We start from the raw sequence: 26,576 nt of genomic DNA on the forward strand, positions 1-26,576 counted from the left end.
ATTCTGCGTGCTTATTACTGTACAGAAACTTATTAACATTGAAGACGACTCAAGTAAAAAGCACAATACAAATAGCAGTTCAAAATGGAAATGGTTAAATCGACAAAAAAAAAGGTTGAATTTTAGAATAAAAATAAAAAAACCAAACCTTTCAAAGAACCACACTGTTCAGTCTGTACTTTCAGTCCTTTCCTTAAATCTGTTTTGAAAGATTAGACAATGTGTTTGCTGATAAAATTTTCCAGCAGGATCAAAGTGTACATGTATATACAGACTTTATTAGAGATCTAATGCATCACTGAGGCATTGCATCAACACCAGATTCATATTAAACTGGATATAGAAAATAAGTTAATGCCAGATTACAACTGCCTAGCAGGGCAACTTGCAATTGCCATAAATGTTACAGCAAGTTTACAGCACTCTAGTCAATTAGTATTTAGTCCAAAATACAGAAGACCAAAGTTAACGCTTGCATTCTGTTTGCAAAGCAAGGTTATATCACTAATAAATAAGCTTTCTTAGAACTCTGAAGTTGAACAAGGTACAAAAGAATGTCTTCATAATGTTGTAGTTCATAGATCTGGGGAACAGAAGGAAGGGGCAGGGCGGGGTGGGGGGCAAGGAGTAGGAGGCCACCATAGGTCGCATTCTGAACAGGAATGAATGCTATGTCTCCAGCCCGAGCTGCTTTAACTCGTGACGATCTCCTTGCTGTCCTCCACGAAGCGGGTGAAGCGGAAGTTGGTTCCGTTCTCACTGCTTGCCATTTTCTCCAGGCCGGCCAGGGGAGCATTGGGCTCTGAGTTCTGGAGCCTCTCCAGGTTTCCCGTCAGCCCACTAATAGGTGAGCTGTTCCCACTGCCGAGGCTTCCAGGAATTGGAGGGATGCCACCGTTCTGAATGACGGAGATCTCGTTGGCCTTCATCGCCAGCCCGTTGGAGAGCGCTGCTGCATACTGATTCCAGAAGCTGGAAGGATCCCCACTTCCTGATCTTGCCGCCAAATCCTTCTGGAACATTTCTGGGAACTTGACGGGATTGCCTCCTAGAAATGTCATGGGGCCATCCACAGAGAGCCGCCGACCCCGTCGTGCAGGGGTGCTATTCCACATGTGAGTGCCCATGTGTACCTGAGATATGGGGAGGGCAGGCAGAGAGACAGAGAGAGAGAGGGAAAAAAAAGAGGAGGGGGAGAGAAGCTTAATAGCTGAATCTGTCTCAACCCATATCCCAAATGTCCACAAAGCAAGTGGCCTAAATGTCTATTCTCATCATGTGACAGACAGTGAAGGCAGCAGGAACCATCCATTCCTCCTGTCTAGTAATAACATGTTCACTCTCTGCAGCCCTGGGCTGTCTCCCCTCTTCCAAGGCAAGGATGCCTTACTTACTCTTTTTTTATTACCCATATTTAGCTTATAATGGCCTCAAGCAAGCCAGGCAGTGGCGGATAGCTCCTTTCAGGGTTAGAATTGTTATGTCCACTCTCATTGCAATGGTAAGTATTGTATCTGACACCCTTTGCCCTATAAATGTCCTTTTCAGATGGGGAGAAGGTATCCCTCCCTGATTGCCCATTGGAGGGCCTGCGTATGGAGAGAAAAGCCAGAAAGTAATTATTTATCTCACATTACTGGGAGCAATCTCCAGAGAAATACTCTGTCAACAGAAAAATGTACACACTAAGAGCACTCAACTGTTGCTCTAGAACTTAAGCATATTTGCTTTATTTCCAACACATATCAGTAGGAAATGCTGTATAATCAATTATCATAATACCCATTAGTAGAGCAGTGACGTTATTGTTTTTAGACAAACAAACCATGCTGGACTGCATAGTTATGAAAAATAGATACATACGCCGAGAACCCTAATTATTAAGTGATATGGGCAGCACACAGGCCACGTGGAGGTCTTTAATCAATACCCCATGGCAACGCTAGGCTGTCTTTCTTGGTAGGTAAAGCAATTCATTTGGTGCACTTAGACAACAGAGAGAGGCCGCTGCTTCGCTTAGGTACCAAATTATTCAATGTGCACTGACATTCAGTGAGCTGCAGCTTGCCCTTGTCCCTGCCATGACCCTGACCCTCCCAGGCACCCTCTCCCCCGTTTCTCCCCCGTCAACCATGTGCAGCAGGTTCCCTTGCAAGAGCTCTCTCCCTGAATATCTGGGCTGATGACTCTGGGGGCATGCATTATAGATAATCAATGGCAGTGGGACAGGGTTGATGGAGTCGGTATGGTGCAGACAGAGCAAGGTACCTTAAGATTGCCTTTAGTCGTGAAAGCTCTTCCACAAATAGTGCAAGCAAAGGGTTTCTCTCCAGTGTGAGTTCTCTCGTGAATCTGCAGGGCACTCGATGAGGAGAAGGTTTTGCCACATGTGTTGCAGTAGTGCTGCTTGGGAGTTCTCCTGGGCAGAGCAGGGAGCAGAACTGGGGATGTGGCAGAGGAAGACAGAGGCCCAGACGGGACGTGACTGGTGGGGGTGTCCTTACTGTCCTGAGGAGAAACATGCACGAAGCCGTTGACCTCTGTCTTGATGAGAGATGACAACGAGTTGGCGGGAATCACCGCTGAGTTCTGATTGGGGCCAAGGTTGGAACTGGGCTCAAAGAGCTGGGATGGCAGATCTCGCATCTGATGTGTCAACATGTGCTGCTTCAAATTACCCTTTGTGGAAAAGCCACGATTGCAAACTGTGCAAATAAATGGTCTCTCTTTGGTATGACTTCTATAGTGAATGTCCAAGGCACTCTGACAAGCAAATGTTTTGCCACAAATGTCACAAGCAGTGTTTTTAAATTTACCCCGGTCTCTAAAAGGGAAGAGGATCCCCAAAGAATCTTCTTTGATGATTTTCTCTGTGTGACTAGATGTCAAATCCAAAGCCCCACCATTCACTGGGGTGGGAGACAAACCATTGGCAAACTCGCTTGGGACCGCTCTCTGTGGTTTCTCCTCAATGCTGGGTGACTTGTGGAACTCCTGCGTGCTGTTGGACGGGGACAGAGCCTGCATGGAAGAGGTAGACTCTGAGATGGCTGGGCTGCCAGCACTTTGGCTTTCCATGTCACCACCCACTGAGGATGAATCATTGGTCAGGACATCCCCCTCGACGGACCCATTCTCCACTGACTTCAGGCTGGCCTGTAGCTGCTCTGCCAGGCCAGCATTGATCATCTTCATCTGATTTTCCAAAGCAGCGATGCTCGACATCTCGAGGGGCAAAGGCGAAGAGGATAAGCTGTCTTGGGAGGCGTCTGCAGACTTAGGTGTATCGGGGATGCTGCCCTCAGGACAGTCTTCCATGTTTTCATCGGAGAAGTTGTCTAGGTCATCAAAATTTTTCTCATCAAAGGAACCTGTGTCAGACTCCATGGACTCAGAGTAGCTGTCGGGGACTGGGGTGTTGGGGATCTGGCCTCCCATATGCATTCGGATGTGCTGCTGCAGGACCACAGCGTTCGTGAACTTCTTCTGGCAGATGGGGCAGGAATGCTGGACTCTGAGCGGGGGCATAGCACGATGGACACTGTAGTGGGTTTTAAGATTCCCTTTCGTGGTGAAAGCCCGGCCACAGATCTTACACTTAAAGGGCCTCTCCCCAGTGTGTGTCCTGTAGTGCATTTTCAAGGCGCTCTGGCAGCTGAGAACCCGGTGGCAGATGATGCACTCATTGGGGTCAGTGGCCTTCTTGTCAATGTTTTCTACCAGTTGCTGAAGCTTGGACGTCTCTGATGCCTGAGCTGAGTCCAGGAGTCCCCCAAAAGGAAACTTGGCCTTGAACTGCTCGGACATGAGCGGCAACAAAGGGTTGGTGAAGGTGGTGGCACTGCCCGTGGGGCCGCAGTCTGCTGCTGGGGAGCTCAGAACGCTACTGCTCGCCGTCGGGACTGAGTTGGTGACCATGCCACTCTCTTCGCTTTTGCCACCAGAGGGTGGCAGAGTGGACCCTTCGGCTTCCTCTGGGAGCCCACCTAGGTTTCTTGTGGCTGGCTCAGGGCCCCCGGAGTCACTTTTGACTGAGCCTGGGGGGCTGGTGGCAGAATGGCTGATGGGGATGGGGGCTGGCTCTTCCGTCTTGATGAAGGGTATGAGGCTTGGGAGGGTTGGGGGCAACGGCAGGCCGACTGAAGTGGTCAGAGTAGGTAGGACTGGTTTGGTGTCTAGCCAGCTGGTGACTGGCTTCTCTGGAGGGATGGACATGCCATATGGGATGCCAGTACTCGTGGGGATATTGTCCAAATGCTCAGGCACAGGATAGGGGTTCATCTGGATATGAGGGTATTTCTCTTTGTGGCGCTGAAAGTGGACTTTCAGATTCCCCTTGGTGGAGAACCTGTTCCCGCAGATGTTGCACTTGAATGGCCTCTCTCCGGTATGGGAACGCAAGTGGATCTGCAAGGCACTGTCACTCCCAAAGACCTTCGCGCAGAACCTGCACTTGTGTTTGAAGAATGCCTCATCGGAAGTACTTTTCGCTTCAAAGGCAGTGACATTTGGTGGCTTGCTTTTTCTTTGCTGGGCCAAGGCAGACAAGGAGTTTAAATCCTCTGCAGTTGTTCCGATGTTGGGCAAAGGGCTGGGGAAAACCGAGTTAGCGGAGGCTTGCTGAGGTAGAAGTGGATTAGACGCAGGACTTAATAAACTGCTTATTGCAAAAGCTGGTGAGGACGATGATGAGACCGCTGGGTTGCTGACATGGGAGGCCCCAGCACTTGAAGCCACTTTTTCAGAGGACGGGGTGGTAACTGCCGCTGCCAATATGTTCATATTGGGAGAAGAGCCGCTGTTGGATGGAATGATGGTGTTGCCAGAACTGCTCTGAGGTAGCTGGATTGGGGGTAGCTGTTTCACACCACTAATGCTGGCAGATTGGCTGGCGAGGCTCTGTGCCAATCCAGCTGCTGCTGCCAGCTGCTGAGATAAATGGGAACTTAGCGTGGACAAGGGGTTGGCAGATGTTCGTAAAGTACCTTGAGAAGGACTAGAAGATGTTGGCAAGTCTGCATTCTGAGAAGCCAACAGCAATATTTGGTGACGAATCTGTTCGATCAATTGCAGCTGGTGGATCTGCTGCTGCTGCAGAGCTAGGAGTTGTTCCATGAGGGCTGGGACGGCCAGCTTGCCCCCAGAGGCCCCGCTGCACCTCGCTTCCTGGGAGAACTGGGCCACCGCCACCTTGGTGCTCTGGAGGTTCTCGATGATGACGTTGCTGTTGATTACAGAGAAGTTGCCCAGTGTTGTCAGGTCCCCGAGTTGAGGTAGAGAGGTTGTGATCGCTGAGGTACCTGTGGAGGAGCCGCCGCCGCCGCTGCTGCTGCTGCTGCTGCTGCTGCTTGGGGCGGTACTGCTGTGGCTGCCGCTGGAAGTGCCGCTGCCGCTTTTGTTAGCAACCGGGGCCTCCACCTCCATGGACTCTTCCCTGTCAAGTCCGTTGTGTTCTGAAAGGTCGCTGCAGTCCACTTGATCTGTTTTGTTAACTGTGTCATTCATTTGTTCATCAGGATTATCGGGAGGGGGGCTGGGGGAGAAGGTTTCGGGTGGGGAGGCTGGATTTTCATTTACGATTAAAACTAATTGATTTTTAGTACAGTTCTTCTTGTGGAGCAGAAGATCTGATAATTCAAAGAACTCGGCACAGCACCGGCCACAGACGTGGGCATCCTTGCTCTTAGTAGGGCGACTCGGTTGACCCTTTTCTGTGTCTCCTACAAATGTCAAAAAGGTGCAGGATTAGAAAAGGGGCCAGGACACACAGTCACCTATGACTTAAAAAAAAAAAAAAAGGGCTAATCAATGGTTTTCTACCTGCAAAACTCAAAACTGTAGCCCTTGAAAACCAATCAATATTACCTAAGAACATCGATAATTAATTTGTAAGGGTATGGAGGAATTCCTATCCATCTGGTATTTCAGAGACTCATGGCCTTCATATAATTCATCAAAATATAAAATACTACAAATGGGAGACATTGGTGCATGATGAAATTCCATAGCAAAATATTGATTTCCAATCTTTTATACACCTTATTGTCTACTCGTCCGGAGAGGGTCCACAAACCATTCTGAGGACTTATTAGGCTCTTGAGTTTCTGTCAACCTTATTCATTTTCAACCGACTCAAAGATATCTGTGACAGTTTGTTCTGTCACTAAACTAATTTGTAGTCATTCAGGTTCCAATCAGTTGTTGACAAGGGGGAAAAAAATGCATATCACCAAGCTGTAGACTGACAACTTGAAAATCACCTCAAGCCCCTACCTCGAACCTGCGCTAAGTCTGATCCGTGACAAACACACTTTAGTCACATCAGTAACAAATCCTCCAGACTGTTCCTCAAAACTCACTTGAACACAAAGGGATGGCAACACACACAATGAAGAGAAACACAATGATCATAATCCATTACAAGGCTTGCCTGGCACATATATATCACCCCATGGCATGTTTATTTTTAAAATTAAAGATGTAACTCCGGCTACCATTCCGCTAATCAAAGAATATATGCCACCATGCTCCGAATGGCAACATTATGCCTCTAAATATTTCATCAAAAGTGCTCTCTATGTCTATAAAAACTGGCACAAGATTTACATTTCTGATTAAACATCAACTTCAAGAAGGATGTGCAGTTGAGAAGTGCTCCCATCTCCTAAGAAATAATTCTTGGTTTAGAGTTTGAAAATGCTTTGCAGCTCTCCTTGTCTGAATGCCTTTAAAAACAGTTTGCTCTTAACTGTTATCAATTGTTTAACAGATTGTCCTGAACCTTTTATTATAAAAATCCCTTTATTTCATGTTTGTTTCCATTGGTTGCTCAGATGTCTTCTCACTAAGATCCATTTGTAAATTAAACAGAAAAATCTCTAACTCCAAGCTAACATCCTATTCAAAGACAGGATGGCTTCCCATTGTTTGCCCAGCATGGGGAACACCAACTTCTGTTGTACAAATGGTGTGTGGTCATCTACGAAGGCTGTGAAGAAAAAAAAAAAACTGTTTAATTCAAGGATTACCTCCCTGCATGCTTTTCTGCAGAACTGAATCAGATAATAGGTAGTTTCCATGACTTCCAAATTGAATCTCCCAGAAAACTTGCAGAAAACAAAGTAATTGCAGATATGAATAAATGTAAAATCAAAATGCTGCTTTTTTCAGTAAACTTAAAGTCTGTTGGAAAGGGTCAGCTGTTTGCCTTTTTGTAGTAAACATTTTTAAAAGCTTGACTAGTTTTGCATTCCAGAAAATAAAATTAATACCTAAATACTAACTTCTGGAAATTCCTTAACTCTATTTGCCTTGAGTGATGCCGAAGTTGATTAGAATCCCTGGTGAAGTATGCCAAATGTACGCACACTTTATTCACTGGGAGTGTTATTTGAGTAGCTAAGTTATACTTAACAAGCTAGCTTTCCTAATACCCATCTTTTAATCTCCACAAGGGCATAGTGCAAAATGCATGAACACCACCAAACAAATCTTAGTTGTAGCAGAAAATACCAATAATGATTTGGTTTTAATTTAATGTTTAAGCATTCTAATTGGCACTGGATTCCTATGCACATGGAAGGTGCTGTTTTAAGCCCTTTCTGCTTCTCCCCCTGCCTTAAAATCATATAAACAAAATATTAGATGAAATTTGCTAAAGTTATATTGCTTAACTTGGGACAAAAATAATGTGACAAAAATTCTCTTTAAAGCTTCTTATTTTGACAACCAATTTTAAATGATGCATCCATTTCAGATGCTTATTTTAAACTAGGAAATGCAATTCCTAATATATTCAACAGAAATGTTATTTCTTTCTCTTTGCACATTTCCATATGTAATGGTTATGTTTCCATCTACTTTTACAGCCAATTATGAAGGAACAAAAGCTATTCTGTTTGTTCACACATTTTCAACAAAATGCATTAAAACTATTATGTCAGCATGTTCTATTAAGCTCTGCATTCAGTGGAAAATACTTTTCAACCAGCTCACATTTATCAAAACATAAAGCCACTTTAAAACACAGTTTTGCTTGGTCAGCTGGGCTTAGACAAATAATGACAGATTCAGAACTAAATAACTAGCAAGGGAAATCAGAAAACTGACTTCATCAATTGTACACATTACAATGTAGTTGCTTCAAATATTTAGCACATCTGTGCTCACGATTAAAAGAGATTTTAATTCTTTATAACTTGCAAACATCTGATATTCTCATAATATATAGAGAAAATAAAAGGAAGGTTACTTTACAGGATTTAGCTGATTATTACTTTCCTGCACTCAAATTCTGCATTTGTGCTGCCTCGAGACTCACTTGAGAATTTTCAAGTTTTTCAATGTAAACATTTTTATATTTAGGATTGTGCTAACTGGATGGAAAATATAGATGTTTAAAAATAAATGCAAATGCCTGCTTGCTTTTAAGAGACTGTGTTAAAAAGTTGTCCATATTTTAGCTTAGGTTTTCACAACATTTTTAATAAGCTGACATTTGATCTCACTGTAGAGTGAACTAATTTAATTTCCTGATGTTTATGAACACCCCCACATCCCCAAAATACTGGTATCTATTTTGATTTATTTCAAAAGCAGGTGTCGCTACACTGTAATAATTCTTAACTTGAAATCTATCTGCATTCGGAACAAAATTCCAAGGAAACAGTCTTTTACTTAAAAAAAAAAAAAGACAAAACATGAGGACTAGTTGGACTCTTTATCAAAGGGAATATTTTAATTTGTAGTAAGATACACACACACACATACACACACATTCTCTCTCTCACACACACACACACACACACGTACACACGAACATGTTCTAATTCATTTTTCTGATTGTCTGCTATCTTGTATCTCTCTCAGTAATCTGTTATACAAGATTGCAACTGGTGACCCCATTATAGTAAATACAGTTGCCTTGTTCCTTGTACTATGGTGAAAATAACATTCCTGTTCCTTTTCTATGGATTTTGCATACAGATTATTTTGTAAGCAACCCTAGTCAGATAGCAAAATTGAAGAAGCAGTGGTTTTCTAAGTATGTGCACACAAACAGATATTTGGAATTTTCTGGGCCTTTTGTTGGGGGGGCGGGAAGAGTGATCTTATACCTCCACCAAATTTATACTAAAATCCCAGATGCTTTAGTTCCTGTTGTACTATTTAGGTACCTGACGTCTAATTCAAATTTGTCAGTTTTTCATCATCTGAACCAAACTGCAGAGTCGGAAGCAGAAAATTGAAGTGTTCTACCATATCTGTCTACTGAGAAAATAAAAATAAAACTATGTCCCACACAGAAAGGTTTAGCCAGCCAGGAAGGGAAAAAACAAAACAAAAAACAAACGCAACCACCTTACTCTACTAGGTTTAGTTTTCTTTTTTGGAGCTCTTCAGAAAGACACTTCACTGTACTTCCCATTATCTTAAGATTGCATTTACATTTCTTAATAGAATTTCTCATGATAGTGGTTTAGGAGTCCTTAATTTTAACAGCCTGTTCCTTTTTTATCACAAACATATTTGATTGATTGGCCTTTTTTTTTTTCTTTTTCTTTTTCTTTTTTTTTCTTTTCTGCATCGACCTGGGAAAAGTCTGAATCCAAATGGAAAAATCTGAATCCAACTTAGGATTCCAAAGAAATTTTAAACACTACGACATATGCTGTGCATATTTTCTGTGATGTCTAAAGTTTCCTCTATGTGATATGCCACCAAATGACAAATTTCCTGGTACCCTTCAAGTTCACTCACTGTTCTGACGGGGATTAGAGTATTCTCTTGTGGAAGAATACAAGTGAAATCTCTGAAAAAATAACAACATGGATGAGGCATTGCTTTTAAAATAGTGATCCAAGCCCACCTAATGTACACAATAAATGAAAGGGGAAAATGTCTTTCCCATGGATGAATCAAACTGAACACTAGATGGGGTTCCAGTTGCAAGGGTTTGTTCAAAAACTTCTTTGTGGCTTTCCTATCGCAGTGACGCGTAAAAAAGAGACTCCTTAAGGCGAGATCTAAACTTTGACTACATAAACATTGGCAAAGGCACAAGAAACTAAATCCCTGTTGTTTGAGGGTAAAACTGAGCTATGGGAACTACCTGTCAATCTTCCCCTTTGGGGGTCTGGCATCTGAGGGTGACAGGGGAATAAGGTTAGGAAAAGACGCCAAGCTGATAAGGTGAAACTAAAATAAACTACTAACTTCCTGCTAAGTGACTAGCAGGATTCAATTTGGGGGTCACTGGGAAGATACTGAAGGACATATTATGATCTGGACCTTGTCACCTTTGCATGGGAGGAGGCTAACAAAGGTTAAAACAGCTTGACACATCTAGGTTTTCTAAAGCCTGGCACACAAACTTTTTTCTTTTTTGGGGGGAGGTGTGTTAGTTCTTTGGTTAACTTTCCACCTCTTTTGCCAAACTACTTCAGTTTTAATAATCTAAGAATATTTTTGGAATATTCTGGTGCTATCTGCACCAAGAAGTGTCTCAGAAAAACCTAGTTGAGGTTGTAGAAGGAATTTGTTTTAGTTCCTACACAGAGCTTGGCTTTTGACAATTTCAAAAACTTAACCAGTCTGCCTATTTCTGCCCCAGTAAGATCTCCACCATAAAAATGTGGAGTTCTACCTTCTAGAAGGTTCTGTTGGTAAAGACAACTTGCTACCTCCAAAAGTATAAGGAAAACAAATAGAGCCCCCAAAGAAGAACCTATACGTTGGCACTTGTGCCAATGAACTCTAGGGAAAACGTGATGTAAAATAAATCACAAAACATTCAGTATCACATATTCACTTTCACACATACTACCCTCATGCCTAACTAGACTTTGCTCATTTATGTGTTTGTTTTTTAACATTTTACAAAGTATGTGCGGCCTGAATCAAATCACAAAAAAAAACAGTTTGCATTTTCTCATTCAGAATCTTCCATTATAACAAACTTAAAACAGCTCTGATTAAACATGAATTCTTTCCAACTGCCTTATCTTGCAGGTGTTGGTTTTTTTAAAAAAAAGCAATTAATTACAGTTCTCGCTAACCTTTTGGGCCCAGAGATCAATGTGTTGCTATGAAGCTGCTCAAAATGAGCAAATTACTTCGGCTAAATAATAGAATTTCATTATTAATATAAATAAGAGGAATTTTTATGATACTTCATATGATTGTTAGTGTTTTATCCGCAATTCATGGTGTTTCATTCTTCCGATATTATCTTTTCCTTGAAAAAACTGAGCACCAAAATACTTTTTAAATAAATGAATGGAGTCTAAATGGGCCATCCATGTAGAAGTTACAGGAATCTTAAAAACGCCACCAAAGGAAGAACCCCAACACACACACACACACACACATGCACACATGCACTCATGCACACAAAACACATAACTGAAATCCCAATTTGTAGTAAAGAGCCCACATATAAAATCATTAAATTGTAATATTCCCTTTCCTCAGAATTATTTAACTTGATAAACAGTCTTTCCAGTAGCAGTCATCTTTCTGCAAGTAATTCAAGACTTGTTGAATATCATTTAGGAGACAAGTCATATTTGCCATAATCTTGGTTTCATAAGAAGCAGAAAAATTACCATGTTTAGAGTGTTTCTGGCATAGCAGCTGTACACTAAAGTAAAATAAAATACCAGCATCCTGAAATCGACCAAATACTCACTTTTGTTTTTGTTTTTGTTTTTTGTTTGCATTTGCTTCAGATGAAGCTGTCTGTGTGGCTCCTTAGCATGGTCTGGATTTTCCTTGTAAGCACACACACTCAAACACACACAGGCAGGACACACAACACCAAGCAGCCCTAGCTGCTTTCAGCTTTGGGAGCTGCTTCTTTAGGGCTCCTGTAACTTAGGTCTACAAACTTTTCTAGGTCTCACTCTGGGTAGAAGTCATACAATCTGAGGTGCTGATAAATGAGAAGTGCATGAACTAGATTTAATTTGGTATGTTTCATATGTCATTTGTCATATTTCAAAGACCATCTCAAGACATAAGAAAAAGTAATCAGAATGTTTGAAAAGGGGCTTGCCTTCTAAAAATATAACAATGTTTCTTTACGTAAAAAACAAAACAAAACAGAAAATCCAGCTACTCCTAGAAGTATGGGTTATATGTGGGGAGAAGAATGAGATTGCTGAACTCACTGCAGAAAAGGTGACTTTTAAAAGGTAACCTTGAGTTATGTCATGAACTTTCAATGCCATTTATTTCAGAACTACTCCCAAATAAAAGAACTGGAGTATGTTAGGCCCTCCTGTATGTCCAGCGTTGGGGAAGGATTACTTGTGTACTAATATTATTACAACACACTAAATCCTGAAACCCTATTACAAAATCTACCCTCTAGGCAACTTCTCCCAAACTTATTGTTCAACCATGTAAAAACAGTCATAACCTAAAACCATTATTACTGAAGAAAAAGAGGAGGGGGTGGGGAGAGGTGAGGAAAGAAGGCTGGGAGGGGGTGTTTCCTAGGGAGCCCCTAACAGTTTACTGCTTCTTTAGGACAATGTACCAGCTTTTGCGAAGAAAAAAGAAAGGAAGGAAGAGAAAGAAATCAAAAGAAGGAGAGAAAAGAGAAAGAAAGGAAACTTGATTGAGTTACTTAACTTACCTCAAAGCTCAAATAAACTAAACTGAAAAAAATAGTACTAATAAAGAATAATGGTAAGAGGTAGTGAACTCCTTTTATATTATTGCTTTATGAGAAGACTTAACTATTAAAAATTCCTGATACTGAAGGCAAAAGGCAAAGATCTTCCACGCATCATTTCTCCTCGAAGGCCGAGACTTTTTTTTTTTAAATGTAGAAAACCAGTACAAATTTACAAAACACACTAGAAAATGCTCTCTTATCTCTAGTTTGCTTTTTTGTGTACAAACTGTTAACCTGAACAGTTTTCCGGTGCAAAAGGTCTCACCAGAAACTTTAGGAAAGATGAGTGTGAGTGCGGGAAGCAGAAGAAACTAAGCTGAGAAAACCCGGAAAAACACTCGGCGCAACTGCTGCGGCCTTGGGTCATCTCACCTCCGTCTACCCCGCGTGCTCGCTTTCGCTTGGGGTGGAAAGCGGGGTTCAGGGGCTCTTTTCAGCGGACTGAGAAATCGCAGAGGCCATGGGTAAGGATTCAAGCTTGAGGAAACACTGGGGGCCGAGAGGAGGGCTATTGTAAAGCATTTCTTAATTAATTTCAAGTCCCCCATTTTTTTACAGGGACCCCAAGTCAGGATTCCCCTTTCCCGACATCAGGGGTAAAGGGAGCGGGGGTCCCTTCGCTTCACTGTGCCCCAGCTCTACCGAGAGGCAGGCCTCTGGGAAACGAGCCGGGGACCTGGGGGCCCGGGCGGCCGCAGCTTAGTGGGCTGAGGTGCCGATCAGGGTCAGGCTTCGGAGCTCTGTCGGGGCCCAGCTCCCTCCTTCACACCCCAAAATGCCGCCTAGGGCGTGGGCATCCCGAGTGGCATCCGGAGCCGCTGAGATCCCGCCGAGATTGCTCCTTGTGCGTCCTCCCACAGCCGAGAGGCCAGCATCGTGCCGGGACGACCCGGGGACCCGAGTCCGGGCGCCGCTGCACCGCCTCGGGCGCTAGGCCTGGGAGCTTTGAGGCCGGTACTGTGAAACACCTTTAGGAGCAAGGAGGGATTCCAGGTGTCCTCCCTTTGTACCCCAACTCCCTGCCCGGATCTCTTCCACTCTCTGCCATAGCCCCCACACACAAACTTTGTTCTGGACTTGTTCAGCCCCTTCGGGACCCACAGTTGTCGCCTCCATCGGAGAAAGCAAGTGCCCCTGTTTCAGGGGGGATTCCACTCTGGCTGGCCACCCGCAAACCTGAAAAACTATTCTATGACTTCTTCCCCGACCCCCCTGGAAGTAGGGAGCACCACGATCCGCAGAGGGCGCGTACCGACCAGAAAGATTTTGGGGGGCAGAGGGTGCAAGTGTTGTGGGAAGGGATGCGGAGATAAATTTTGCGAGCCAGACCCCGACACTTTCCCCGTCCGTTTGCGCCGTCTCCGGAACAACTGGCGGCCAGCAGCACTCTCCACCCCGGCCGCAACCCCAGCGGGTCAGGCGCTGGCGCCCCGACACCAGTCCCCATCTTCTTGCAGCTCTGAACCTCCAAAGACACCCGGTTCTGCCTCGCAGGCCGAGGGGGAGTGTGCGTGGGGGCAGGGGGGCGCAGCGAGCTCCCCCACGCTCGGAGTTCAGCCCAGCGCCCGAAGTAAACTTCCTTCCCGCTGGCAGCAAGGCCGGGCGGCGGAGGCCGGGCCGGGGGCCCCGGGGCCGGCGCCGGGAGCGCTAGGGGCCCCGTGCGGTCAGGCCGGGACGACCTCCACCCGCACCCACGCCTCATGGGGCTCCCGGGTCTTGGCCGCGGCTGGGATCCCCGGAAAAGCAGGGACGGAGAAGCCAGGCCGGCATGCCCGCCCTCCTTCCCCCGGGAGGACCCAACAACTCCGGAAAGATCCTGCCAGGAGATGTGCTCGCTTTCCCCGGGGCAGCGGGGGAAAGCCCAGCAAAAGCACATTGAAAATTAAAAAGAAAAAAAAAAATTACGCCGAGTGGAAGAAGCAATCGGGGCCGCGGCGGCGGTGAGGTAGGAGGCGCGGGGGCCAGCCGCGTGTGAGTGGGTCCGAGTGTGCGTGAGTGTGAGTGCGTGTGTGTGTGTCCACGGCGCGGGCCGGAGCACTCACCATCTCGCCGGGGGAGCGAGGCCACTTCGGGGTCGGATTGGAAATGTTGAGGCTTCGCTTGCTTCCTCCGCGACATGCTGGCTCAAACATCAGCTGGGGCAGAATAAAAAATTACTAAAAAAAAATCTTCTCAAAATTACGGAAATCGAGCGGCGGCGGCGGCGGCGGCTCCCCCCGCCCGCCGGCCCGCCCGCCCCCTCCCCGGCTCCCCGGCCCCGGGCGCAGCGCGCATGTGTCCTGCTATAATTATGATTATCAATAATGCATTGCGATTAATCATAGAGGGGCTCTTTGAAAGGCGATTGGCACCGGGCCAGCGCTATTCAAACCCGCTCGCCTTAATCAATTAGTTCGTGATTTGCTGCAGACCCCTGTCTCTCCGCGCGCTGGCCCAATAAGCCGGCCGCGGGGCTGGCTCTGCGCGCCGCGCCGCCCGACACTGGGTTAACCCTCTTTGCGACCGCCCGGGACTCCGCGGCCCGGCCGCCGGGGGCCGGCCTCCTCTCCACTGCGGGCCCGGCGCCCCGGCAGGCGCCCCCCGCTCTCTCCCTCTCCCCTCCCTCTTCCCTCCCTCCTTCGCCCCCCCCCCCAATCCCGGGCTGGGCCGACCCAAATTAGCATGCCCTCCCCGGAATTGAGCCGCCCCGTGTGGGGGGTGGGGCCGGGCGGCGAGGGCTGGGGACGAGGGCTGGGGACCCGGGCTGCCGGCGCGCTGCGAACTTCCCAACTCGGGCGCGAGGCGCGCCGGCCCGCGGGGGGAGGGAGTCCCGCGGCGGGATCAGGGGGGAGGGCGTCCCGTTTCGTGAGTGTTTCTTCGTTTCTTTAAGACCTACCAGAAAGCAGCCCACCCCCACCCCCATTAAAAAAAAAAAATAAGCGAGTGGGGAAGAGCCAGCCCCACGCCGGTCCGCCTCCCGCCCACGGCTCGGCCTCCCTCCCGCCTGGCTCGGCGCTCCTCCGCCCCGAGTTCTCCATCCCCTGGATCCCGGGCTCGCGGGGGCGCGGAGAAGAGGATCCAGGAAAGGTTTGGGAACCTGATGGGTTTGTGGCTGGGGGGGAGGGGCAGTTCTCCCGCCACCCCATCCCCTCCCCGCCAGGGGCACTGATCCTCCAGCTTCTTGCTTGCTCCCTCGCTCCCTTTCTCTACCTCGGACATTCCCAGGACAATTAGGGCTGAAGTTTTCGGGAGAAGCAGCCCCGAGCCCGTGGGATAAGGGGGCGGCCCGGCTCCGCCCAGGACCCCTCCCGGACCTCCCCCCCGGCTGCCCCGGTTGGCTGCAGGGAGCGTCACTCCGCGGGGAGGCGGCGGCAGCGGTGGCGCCGCAGAGCCCCGGGCGGGCGGAGAGCGGGGACCGGCCTGGGCTCCGAGTTCAGCTCCGGCCGGGGGGAGGGGAGGGGCTGCCGCTCACACTGAGCGCAGCAGCCAGCACCGGCCTAGGGAGACACAGCCCGGGCGGACCCGGCACTGGACTGGGCCAGTCCCTGGGACCCCTGGGCACCCCGCCCTGGGGAGGGGGCCGCGCCCCAGCCTTCGGGGACGAGGTGGCGGCGCAGAGCCGGAAAGCGAGGTGGGGGGAGGGCAGTGGGGAGGTGTTCTGTCCGAGGCTGCCTGGCGTCGCCGAAGCTCGCCTCCACTTTTTGGGCACTTGCCGAGCGCGGCGCCCGAACTTTTCGCTCTATCACCATCTCCCCCAGGCTGAGATGCAACCTCCCTACCCGCACCCCAGAGCCCAGAGCCAGGAGCCCGATCCCTCTGCCGGGCTCAGGCGCCCGCGAACCTGAGACTCGGTACGCGGCTCAGCCTAGCTCTTTCCCCTCGCGCCTCGGGGTCTCCTCGCTCCAAGGTTCTCGAAGTCTTGCGCCCGAAGGACTAAACTAAACTAAACTTCGGCTGAGTAATGGGGGAGGAGGGGGGTGCAGATACACAATCCCTGCCCTATCTCACGATCAGGAAAGGAGAGGGCTCATAAGGACGCCCCAATTCGCGAGCGCCCTTGAGTCTGGCCGGTGCCACGGTCGGTTCGCGCGAAGTGGGCACCGGTCTCCCGAGCCGACTTCGTGTACTCCGGACCTGTACTGCGCTCCGGTAGAGGACGCTTCCCTTTCTCTTAGCTTCTTAAATCTTTTCTTTTCTTTTAAGGTGTAAATGTGTTTGTGTGCCGATGAATGTTTCTGTTTTTCATCTGCTGACTTTATTTTTTTTTATTGGTATAACTTCTCCCTGCTCGTCCGTTTTCCACCTTTTCTCTTACTTTCTTATTTTCTGCCCTCGCTCACTCCCTAACACACACATTCACACCCTCTCCGCCTCGCTCTCCCTTTCTCGCCAGGTCCTGATGGGTACAGTAGATTTTGATAAAAAGACAAACGAAGCTATCAGTGGGGCTGATGTTGAAGAATGAAGATAATAATGTTTCCATAGGTGGTGCTTCAAATGCCATTATTTCTCACTGAATATTTAAAGAGATCCCTCGGCAAAGATGGATCTGCGCACTCCTGGGGTGTGAGCGGCTCGCTTCTCCCAGACCCCGGGGAACGTGTACGGGAGCACGTGTAAATCCCGCACCCGCCTCCATCTCACAAACAAGGGTCCTCGCACACCCACCAATCCACACTCTCCCAGGTACACGAAGGCGTTTGTGTGCACTTGCACACTCCTTTCCCGGAATGTGCCCGTGTTTGGAGCTGCCCGCATCCTTCTCTAACAATCTTGGCTTCTTGAAAGTCCGGGCCTCCCGGGCACCGCATGCAGCCAGGAACCTAGCGGAGCTGGCGGTCCCGCAAAGCTTTTCTCCTGGTGCGCGCCGCGTGCGCAGCAGGAAGCTCCCGGGAATAACTTCACACGTGTTTGTTACTTGGTCTACGTGTGATTTAAGATTAAGTGTAGGAAAAAAAAAATTCCCCCCCCCAAAAAAAACACCACAACAAACAACCAAACGAAATGAACATGCAAAAAGCAGCTACGCGATGCTTAATTAAAAATGGGCAAGCAGAGACGAATAAATTGGGGGATCCAAACTTTAATAACTTTTTTCGTTTTTTTGCGTCCTCGACGGCGTAGAGGCGGGCGTTTCGCTCTGCGCTTGGCGTCCCCCGCTAATTTCTTGTTTGTTTTCTTTCCCTCGGTGGCCCCGGGAAAGGAGATGGGAGGTGGAGGGGGGGGGGATGGGAGGAGGGGGATGGTCGGAATGGCGGGGAGAGGAGAATTGGTCTTTATTGTTGATGGCAATACATCAATTACGGGCCATTGTCTCGGTCCCAAGTTCCGTGGTTCGCTGGTGCGGGCGCCGCAGTGTCAGGGCGCTGGCGAGGCTCCGCGTGCCGCGATGCAAAGAAATACTTACATCAATAAAAACAGAAGCAGAGTGGGGGTTAATCTTTATTTTTGTGCGGGTCGAAAGTAGGCGGCGAGCGGGAGTGAGGTGCCACTGCTGGAGTCCCTGCACGCGCCCTGCTCACCCCAGAGACCTGCGCGCTCTACGTGCGGTAGCACCCTCCTAGCTCTGGGTGGAGGTGGGGTGGGTGGGGGGGGGGACTACTGGGGAATCCGGGTAGCGAAGTTTGGACTTGCAGGTTCCGCCAGAGGGCCTGGTACTTAGGGGCTGATCCGCAATAGCGAATGGGGATAGCCCGAAGTGAGGCGGCAGCTGCGCCGGGGTCGCGACCTCACTGGCGGAGAGGAACCGCACCCGGGGGAGGCGCTTGGCGAGTTTTGCAAACTCCCATCTTGGGGGATTGATGCTCGTTCCTACTAATACGTCCCCTTAGTTTTCCCAAGTCCTAGAGTGTCCTTGGTGGGTTGGCGGGGCCGAAGGTCTGTGCCCCAAGGCCGCAGGCCACAGCTGGGGTCCCAGCCATGAGGTTTCCAGGCTTCTTTGCTCAACCTCTGGTCCTACGAAGGGCAACGTGGGGGGCGTCAAGGCTCGCGCATTCTGAGGCCTGGTTCTTCTACCCTCAAAAGTATCTTATTCTGGCCCGATCTGACCTCGGGTCTGGGATGGGGCCTGGGATGAGGCCTTGCCTGGGCCCCAGACCCTCTTTTCCGTTCCGTTGACGGTGCTTGGCCACCCTACCCCAGAAATGGAGGACGTCTCCAAGTGCTCTCCCTGCACCCCTGTTTCCTCAGTCCCCAGCTCAAGGCCCCGCTGGCCCCCGGCCGAGGCTAGAAGGGCAGTAGTGGAGGTTTCGTTTTCTTAAGCAAGGCAAAAAGCGGCGAAAAGGCGGCAGCGGCGCCCCGGGGGCGGGGGACGAGGCACATCGATGGTATCAACATTATTGATGGGGAAAAGTTCGGGGCAGGAGCCCGGAGATCAGGTTCCCAGTCCCTCCCCTGCCCGGAGGTGGGTGGGACAGAGCGGGTGGCCAGCTGTGTGTGTGTGTGTGTGCATGTGTGTGTGTTGGGGGGGGTGTTCCTGAATGCACCCGCATTAACCACCTGGGCTTTATTTGTATTTTCCTTGTCTGAAAGTTTGCGGGGGCAGAGGGAAAAGGAGGAAGGGTTGAGGTGGCTTGTACCCTCTAGCCCTTAGGGCTCTTAACTAGGGTTGGGGTTGGGGTTGGAGTTGGGGTTGGAGTTAGGGTTGGGGGTGGGTGCGGGGAGAGCAGGAAAAAAATGACAGAAAAAAAGATCAAGTTTGGAAAGCTCTCCGTAGATTCGGTTATTTTTCCAAACCCCGGGACTTTGCTTCCCCGGGAGTTTCAGAAACTCCTTTCCTACTGAACTGCTGTCACTCAATACTAACCTCTCTTAGAACACTGGAGCGGCTTCGAACCCGAGGTATGGAGCAGGCTTGGGTGGGTACCTCGCCCCTGGCCAAGTCTACACTGTGCGCCCTCGGCGCACTCGCTCTCCAGCAGTTCAATACCAGCAGCAAAACGCAGGTTTTTGGGGGGACTCCCGCCGCCCGCCACCAAGGGCTATCTCCAGACGGGCGCCGGGTGCAGCGCCGTGACCGGGCGCCCTGGCGCCGGCTCGGGCGCGAAATTCAGCGGTGGCAAGCGGAGGGTGGGCTTGGTAACCACCCGCGCGCGCCCGAGCCAAGAGTCGCGTACTGTCTGCCCGCGGCAAAGTTCGTCTTTCTCCGCTTGGAGGGCCGTTCCTACACCGGTATTAAGAAACCGACTTCGCTAGCGACTGCAAGTGCTTGCGATTTTGACTTTCCGTCCACATCTGAGCGTCTTGCACTTAAATTCACTGCGCCCCGCATGCAACAGTGCCTCGCCAAGGGGCCTCTGGGTATGAAATTCCTCCCAGAGGAAATGTCCCGACGTAGAGAAAGTGGAAAAGGCTAATCGAATTTATAAAAAGAAAATCTTTCCTCCTTTTGGTTAAATCCCTTTGCGGTTTTCTGAGCGCGAAAAAAAAAATTATCACCATGTGATAGAGTGTAGCTAATTCTTAGAACCTAGTAGTAGGATGTTCAGGAAGCCCAGCAGGACGCACAGATTCCCATCTGCCGCTCCAGTAGGACCTTAGTTAGGATCCAGCGAATAGTGGTTAGTTCCTGTGTCTTCTGTTGGAAATAGGTGTGAGATCTGTGGAGTCCTGTTCTCGGAGCGTGTGCATTTGGAAGAGACTGGTAGTCTGCCAGGAAACTCACTTTCATTCATAAATGAGATCCCCTCAAACGACTTCCTTATGGCATTCCTGGATGAACTAACTTAGCACATCTCTTGCAACAAAGTTTTATTTAAAAAAAATTTACGCTGCCACTTTTTCAGCAGAACTTCCATTGTTAAAGAACAGATAAAAAATTCTCAGAGATGTGCATCTTGGTTTTTACACAAAAAAGTTGTGTGCAGTGAACCCTTGCTGGTGAATGGCTTCTCTTCCTCAGTTTTCATGCAGGAAAAAGCACCTTTTGGTTTCTGTTTGGTGGAAATGAAATGGCAAGGTCTGATTTCAGAACTGTGCTGGGGTACTGACACTTGGCTGTGAGCAAGGTCTGCCTGTCACTCACATTATAGATAATTTACAAACCCCACAAGTCTCAGCTGAGCTATGACTTTCATAGGGAATATTTCTCAGGGTTTCTTGCTACTGACTTTTGAGCAAAGATCTTTTTTTGTTTTTTCCCTGATGGAGAGAGGTGCTTCTTGGGGCTGCAGTTTGAATCACATTTGTAGCTTTACCCTGTCCCCACAATGAACTTCAATTCGTCAATCCTGTGCAACCTTTTCAGTTCAAACCCACATTCTTTCCTTTTCAGCTCCATATGTGTGGTCAGTAAGGAAGGGGTAAAAAAAAGGGTGTGGCTGGGATAGCCCACTCTTCTCCCTCTTCCCCTTTTCCCAGATTGACTAAACTTTCTTAATTATTGCACTATAATTTCTTTCTTTCAATTTTTATCTTTGTCTCTTCAGCCACATTAACAATGTTGTTCTCTTCAACTCAACATCCAGTTTGACATAGAGTTTTACATTTAAGACACCAACATTTCCCAACCCCAAACCCGTGTCTCCCTGTTTTCTTATGCCTTCTTAAAACAGAAGCAATTATCCCTGAAGCCATAATCCCAAACCCACACACTAATGTTAGCAACTAGTTCCAATGTTTTCTTCCTCTTCATGTTTATAAATTCTCCTTTTGTCCTGGCCTCCCCTCTTTCATCCTGGCTTTCCTCACTTCCCCAAGACTCTTTGACATGTTTTGTAGTAAATTCCAATCCTTGAGAAGATTCACCCAGAAGTTTGCTCAGGGTGTAATATCTGTAACTTTTGCTGAGAACTGGGCCCAGGTCTTGCTGTGGACTTTGCTCATGCTGTAAAGGATGCCTGGGAACTAAACAAGGGAAGATGCCAGCACATTCCTCCTTCTCCAACCAAAGCAAAATGATTTCAAGAGAACTGGGGTGCAGCCCACATTTTCCAGGTTTGTTTTTGTTTGCTCTTTCTTTCCTGGACCCCACAACACCTTCAGTTTGGGAGAACAGTGCTGAATAACCCAGTTCCTATTATCTCCACCCCATGGACAATCTCTCCTCTGCAGATCTCACATATTTGCTGTGGACTCGCTTGATTCCGCATGTGCTACTTGGGAGTTGAGCGTGCAGACTCACAGTCAGGTTATTTGGGTGCACATTCTGGCTCTGCCATTTAACACTGGCCAGGGAATGCAGCCCTAAGCTTGCCTCTGAGGATTGGGGAGCCTTGTTCAAATTAAGATCGCCACTTTGGGAGGCCAAGGCGGGCAGATCACGAGGTCAGGGGATCAAGACCATCCTGGCTAACACAGTGAAACCCCATGTCTACTAAAAATACAAAAAGCCTGGGCATGGTGGCACGTGCCTATAGTCCCAGCTACTTGGGAAGCTGAGGTAGAAGAATCACTTGGACCCAGGAGGCAGAGGTTGCAGTGAGCTGAGATTGCGCCACGGCACTCTGTCTCAAAATAATAATAATAATAATAATAATTAAGATTGCTACCCTCCATTTTCTGCTTCATAAAATGTAGCCAAGGGAAAAGAAGCATAGTGCTTAAGAGCATCTAACAAGGATTCGGCTTTGCCTCCTACCAGCAGTGTGACCTGTATATGTCTCCAACAGTTTCTTGGTCTGCTAAATGAAGGTAATAATCATTTGTATTTCATAGAGTTCTGGAGGATTAAAAGAGTTAATATGTGCGAAAAATTTAGAATAGTGGCTGGCATATAATCAGCACATTATAGATGTGAACTATTATTGTTATTACTTCTCAAGGTGGTTGTGAGAATCAAATTATATCCTATGGTTAAAATATCATTCTGTATTCACCCATCCACCCATCCATTTATTCATTCACGTCACAGAGGAGCGTGCTAGGCATGGGATATCTTTTCCTTGCTTACAAGCAACTAATCAAACCTTATTTCCTGAGAGCATGTTACTGCCTGGCTCAGTGTTGGGGGTGAAGGGAACAGTGTAGTGGAAAGAATAAAAGCATTGCTTGATCTCAGGTAATTTCTAAGATTTGAATGGGTGGTTCTAGCTAGTAAAGAAATTTGAGACTACAGCAAGTTGTGCATGAGCCAAAGCATCCTTTTGCCTGTGGGTCTCCTGGGCTGGGGACAGACCATCTTCATGCTTCTAGAAGATTTAGAAGCACCGGTGGACACGTAAGTGGCCTTTTGCTCAGGTGCCAGCGTGTATTCACTTGGTTGTTTTATTTGGTTCACTTAAAACAAAAAATTGTGTAGTTTTCCGAATTGTGCAGAAAAAGAAAAAACAAAACAAAACAAAACAGGTGCCGTTTTTTGGGGGGGAGTGGGGACCTGTAAGGTTTAAACCACTTACGGTCTCATAGGCCTCACTTTTCTGGCAATTTTACTTCCCATTTTGTCAGATTGTAAAAATTAGTCATGTTTATTACAACAGAGCAATCTGCAGCCAAATCTAAGAGTTGGAATGGAAACTCCTCCCATCAGCCTGTCCTGCCCTTAAAGGTGTGTGTCTCCTGGATCCGCATTCAGACCCTGCAATAGCTGCTGCATGGACCAACTCATTATTGGCATGATAACCATGTTGTGACCAAATGTAATTTAACATTTGCAGGCAGAAGGCACAGTGCCCTTGTGAAACCCCCTCCCTTGTGCTTTCAGATTAAAACACTTTTTATGGTTAGAATCTGGAAAAGGAATGAAAATCAGAGCAAAAAAACCTGTTAGCAGCGGAGTTGTATAAAATGAGAGAGACAATAGCATCTGTGTATGGTTTTCAATGTAATCACGGCTTCCCTGGGAAGCATCTGACAGCGAATGTAGTTTAAGACATTCGCAGATGTCCCAGCAACTGGAGGGTGAGGTTTCTTTTCTTCCTGGTGTTGGGGTAGCAGACTTGATGTAATCTGTCGCTGCATGTCCTTCTCCTCAAAAATAGTGCTTGGGAGCCCTCGGGGGCTTTATTTAGAGGCTCTTAGGAGCTTGGCAGTATGTAAATTACATGTGAGTGTCCTTCAGGGTCCCTAGTGGTCACAATCAGAGGGATTTAAACATGATTTAGCATTTCAGATGATTTGTAGGAGCACCGGAGCCACCCAGTGTGGTGGGGATCACCAAGGCTGACTTGCTCACCATCATGTTAAATAGATTTTCGTGTCACAGCTGCTGGGTTTGGTCCAGGCCCTTGCGCCAATCCATGAGCAAGCCCGTGTTAGTGGGTGGCCTTCCAGATTTCTTTACTCTATTAGGGAGTTCTGAGATTTTGCAAAAAAAACCTGTTTTATAACTTTTAAAACTATAGTTCAATCCATAGTGCTCTTTCACCTTTTCATACATTCATTCATTTATTCTCTTATACTTTCACTTAACTAATATTTAATGAGCACCTACTATATAGCAGTCAATATTATAGGCATCTAGGATATAATGGTGATCTTGGAAGACCTCTGAGGAAGTGACTGGAGCATTGAGATGTGAATGATGAGAAGGTATGAACTATGTCAAGATTTGGGAAACATTCCAGGCCAAGAACAGGGCAAGTGCAAAGATCCTGAGGTGGGAATGAGGTCAGAGAAGTGGGATCCGTTTTTATTTTCCTTTTTCCTTGTTATTATACTTTCAGGAGGATTAAAAAAGTTAAATTTCCTTTTTCATAACTGGTTTTTGCAATTGCATAGAAAATAGTTTCATTCAGTGGAGTACTACTCAGCAGTATAAAAGGAATGAAGTACTGATACTTGCAATGATGTAGATAAATCTCAAAAGTATTATACTTAGTAACAGAAGCCAGTAGCAAAAGAGTACACACAGTGTAATTCCATTTATGTAAAATTCCTAGAAAATGCAAATGAATCCATAGGGGCAGAAATCAAATTAGTGGTTTCACGGTTGCCTGGAGTGGAAGGGGAGGGAGGGAGAGATTGTCAAGGGGCACAGGGAAATTCTGCAGGGAGATAGAAATGTTTGTTATCTTGATTGTATTCATGGTTTTATAGTTATATACCTATTTCAAAACTGATCAAGCCTGGCATGGTGGCTCATGCCTATAATCCCAGCACTTTGGGAAGCCGAGGCAGGCAGATCGCTTGAGCCCAGGAGTTCGAGACCAGCCTGGGCAACATAGAGACCCTATCTCTGCCAAAAATTTAAAAATTAGCCAAGAAGGGTAGTGTGCCCCTTTAGTCCCAGCTACTTGGGAGGCTGAGGTGGGAGGATTGCTTGAGTCCAGGGGGCAGAGGAACTGATCAAATTGTACATTTGACATATATGTATTTCCACAATATCTTGATAAAATTGAAAAGTTAAGTTTCTCATTTCCGAAACTGTTTGGAAATGGTCGTTGTACATAAAGAATTTAAAGGGAAAAGGAAAATTGCCACTGTCATATTTCAGCGTTTGAACGCTAAAAGTTCTCTGGGGCCTGGTTGCATTTGATCTGGGAACAAAGCTAGGGTGGGGACAGGATGGGGCTGGCACTGAGCCACCTACATTGACTCTGGAGACAGCATAAAGTTTTCCTTGTGTTTCTGAGTAGTAGTAACTTATTCTGTTATTCTGCCTGGAGGCAAAAAGACCTTTGGCTGTCAGGTACTAATCTAGTCTCACAATTAGATGCCCTGTCTGTGGTGAGAGTGAAGCCCACAGCCCCCAGTGGCAGACATATCCGGGGGAATTCAAGGTCTGAAGCTGGACCAACATGACTCAGAACCCCCAAACTGACATAACTCACCATTGGATGATTCTTTTGGTATGCTATGGATTGGTTGTGGTGAAGGACTAATTGGTTTTCTTTTTTTTCCAAATGTATTGTGGACCAATGTTTTGGGGAATACATTAGAAAAATATTACTTGAAAAAAAGTGAAATAGAAAACAGGGTCACAGAAAACATTAGTCCAAAATTGTATGATGGATTTAGCAACCAAGAAATTATTCTGGCAAAATGCCAAAGTAAGTTCTCAATGCTTACTTTCAGTTTCTGTAGTTATGGTGTTGCAGATGGATTACAAACTCATGGATCACACTGGTCCATGGACCAGAGTTTGGGTGGCTCTGAAATAGTCCAGAATCTCACAGCCATTGTACCCACCAGGTGGGTAGTTAGATAATGTTTCTCCTTAGTGCTCAGGGTGGCTGGGTATGACCTGGAACAGCCAGAGTACCCCAGAGTCAGTTGCCTTGGGTCACAGGAGCTTCTAGCTTTCATCACAGTGAGCCACACAGATGTTAATACTTGTCTATGTAGAAAAGGTTAGGAAGCACCAGAGACCAGTGGGTTTTACATTTTAGTGAGCACAACAATTAGAAAGATGGGTAGGGAGAACTTGGGGAAAAAAAAAAAAAGCATGTTTCTGAACTGCAACCTCCAAGAGTCTAAACCAGGAATCTGCATTTTCATCAATACCCTAGTAACACCATCAATACCCTAGTAACACCATAGTTGACTCCAATGGGTGTGTTCCAAGGGCTTCATTTTCAGAAGTACTTCTGCAGACATAGTGGAGTTAGGTCAGTGGTGGGGATTTTCTAAGTGTACACATTTATTTATTTCTACAAGTTACATTTAAGACCAGGAATTAAACTGAGGTTTGCTTCTGTCAGGGTTCTTAGCTTCAGCAACAGAAACTGGTTAATTTAAACACTGAGAGGCTGGATGAATTGGCTCTCGCTGGCAATCCCAGCACTTTGGGAGGGCAAGGTGGGAGGATTGCTTGAGGCCAAGTGTTCAAGACCAGCCTGGGCAACATAGTGAGATTGAGTCTGTACAAAAAAATAAAAATAAAAAAGTAGCCATGTGTGGTGGTGCATTTGAATGGGGCTCTGCCTCCTTCACACTCCCAGCTCAGCTCAGCTGCATGTGTCAGAGAGTTGCTAGGGAGACTCATCAGGTGCCATCTGCCCTCAGCAGACCCCTGGGATGTTTTCAGAAGAAAAGGGAG

At 47.2% G+C, this 26,576-nt stretch overlaps 1 protein-coding gene across 1 annotated transcript; it reads right to left on the reverse strand.

Annotated features, from left to right (window-relative positions):
* Window positions 1-258: 258 nt before the first annotated feature.
* On the reverse strand, window positions 259-14,861 carry SALL1 (spalt like transcription factor 1). The gene is made up of 3 exons (XM_034940150.3): window positions 14,725-14,861; window positions 2,269-5,720; window positions 259-1,133 (listed from the first exon to the last, which is right to left on the reverse strand). Exons 1-3 carry the CDS (start codon window positions 14,798-14,800, stop codon window positions 693-695), a joined length of 3,969 nt encoding a protein of 1,322 aa, XP_034796041.3. The 5' UTR covers window positions 14,801-14,861; the 3' UTR covers window positions 259-692.
* Window positions 14,862-26,576: the final 11,715 nt, after the last annotated feature.

The sequence above is a fragment of the Pan paniscus genome, chromosome 18, assembly GCF_029289425.2.
Source record: "Pan paniscus chromosome 18, NHGRI_mPanPan1-v2.0_pri, whole genome shotgun sequence".
In the NCBI taxonomy this organism is placed as follows: domain Eukaryota; kingdom Metazoa; phylum Chordata; class Mammalia; order Primates; family Hominidae; genus Pan; species Pan paniscus.

Bases quoted from the DNA above. Each gene is read 5' to 3' on its own strand.
- SALL1 (XM_034940150.3), bottom strand. From the start codon at position 14,800: ATGTCGCGGAGGAAGCAAGCGAAGCCTCAACATTTCCAATCCGACCCC. The intron at 5,721-14,724 runs GTGAGTGCTCCG...TGACATTTGTAG, and splicing joins CTCGCTCCCCCGGCGAGATG to GAGACACAGAAAAGGGTCAA. The intron at 1,134-2,268 runs GTACCTTGCTCT...CCCATATCTCAG, and splicing joins CGACTAAAGGCAATCTTAAG to GTACACATGGGCACTCACAT.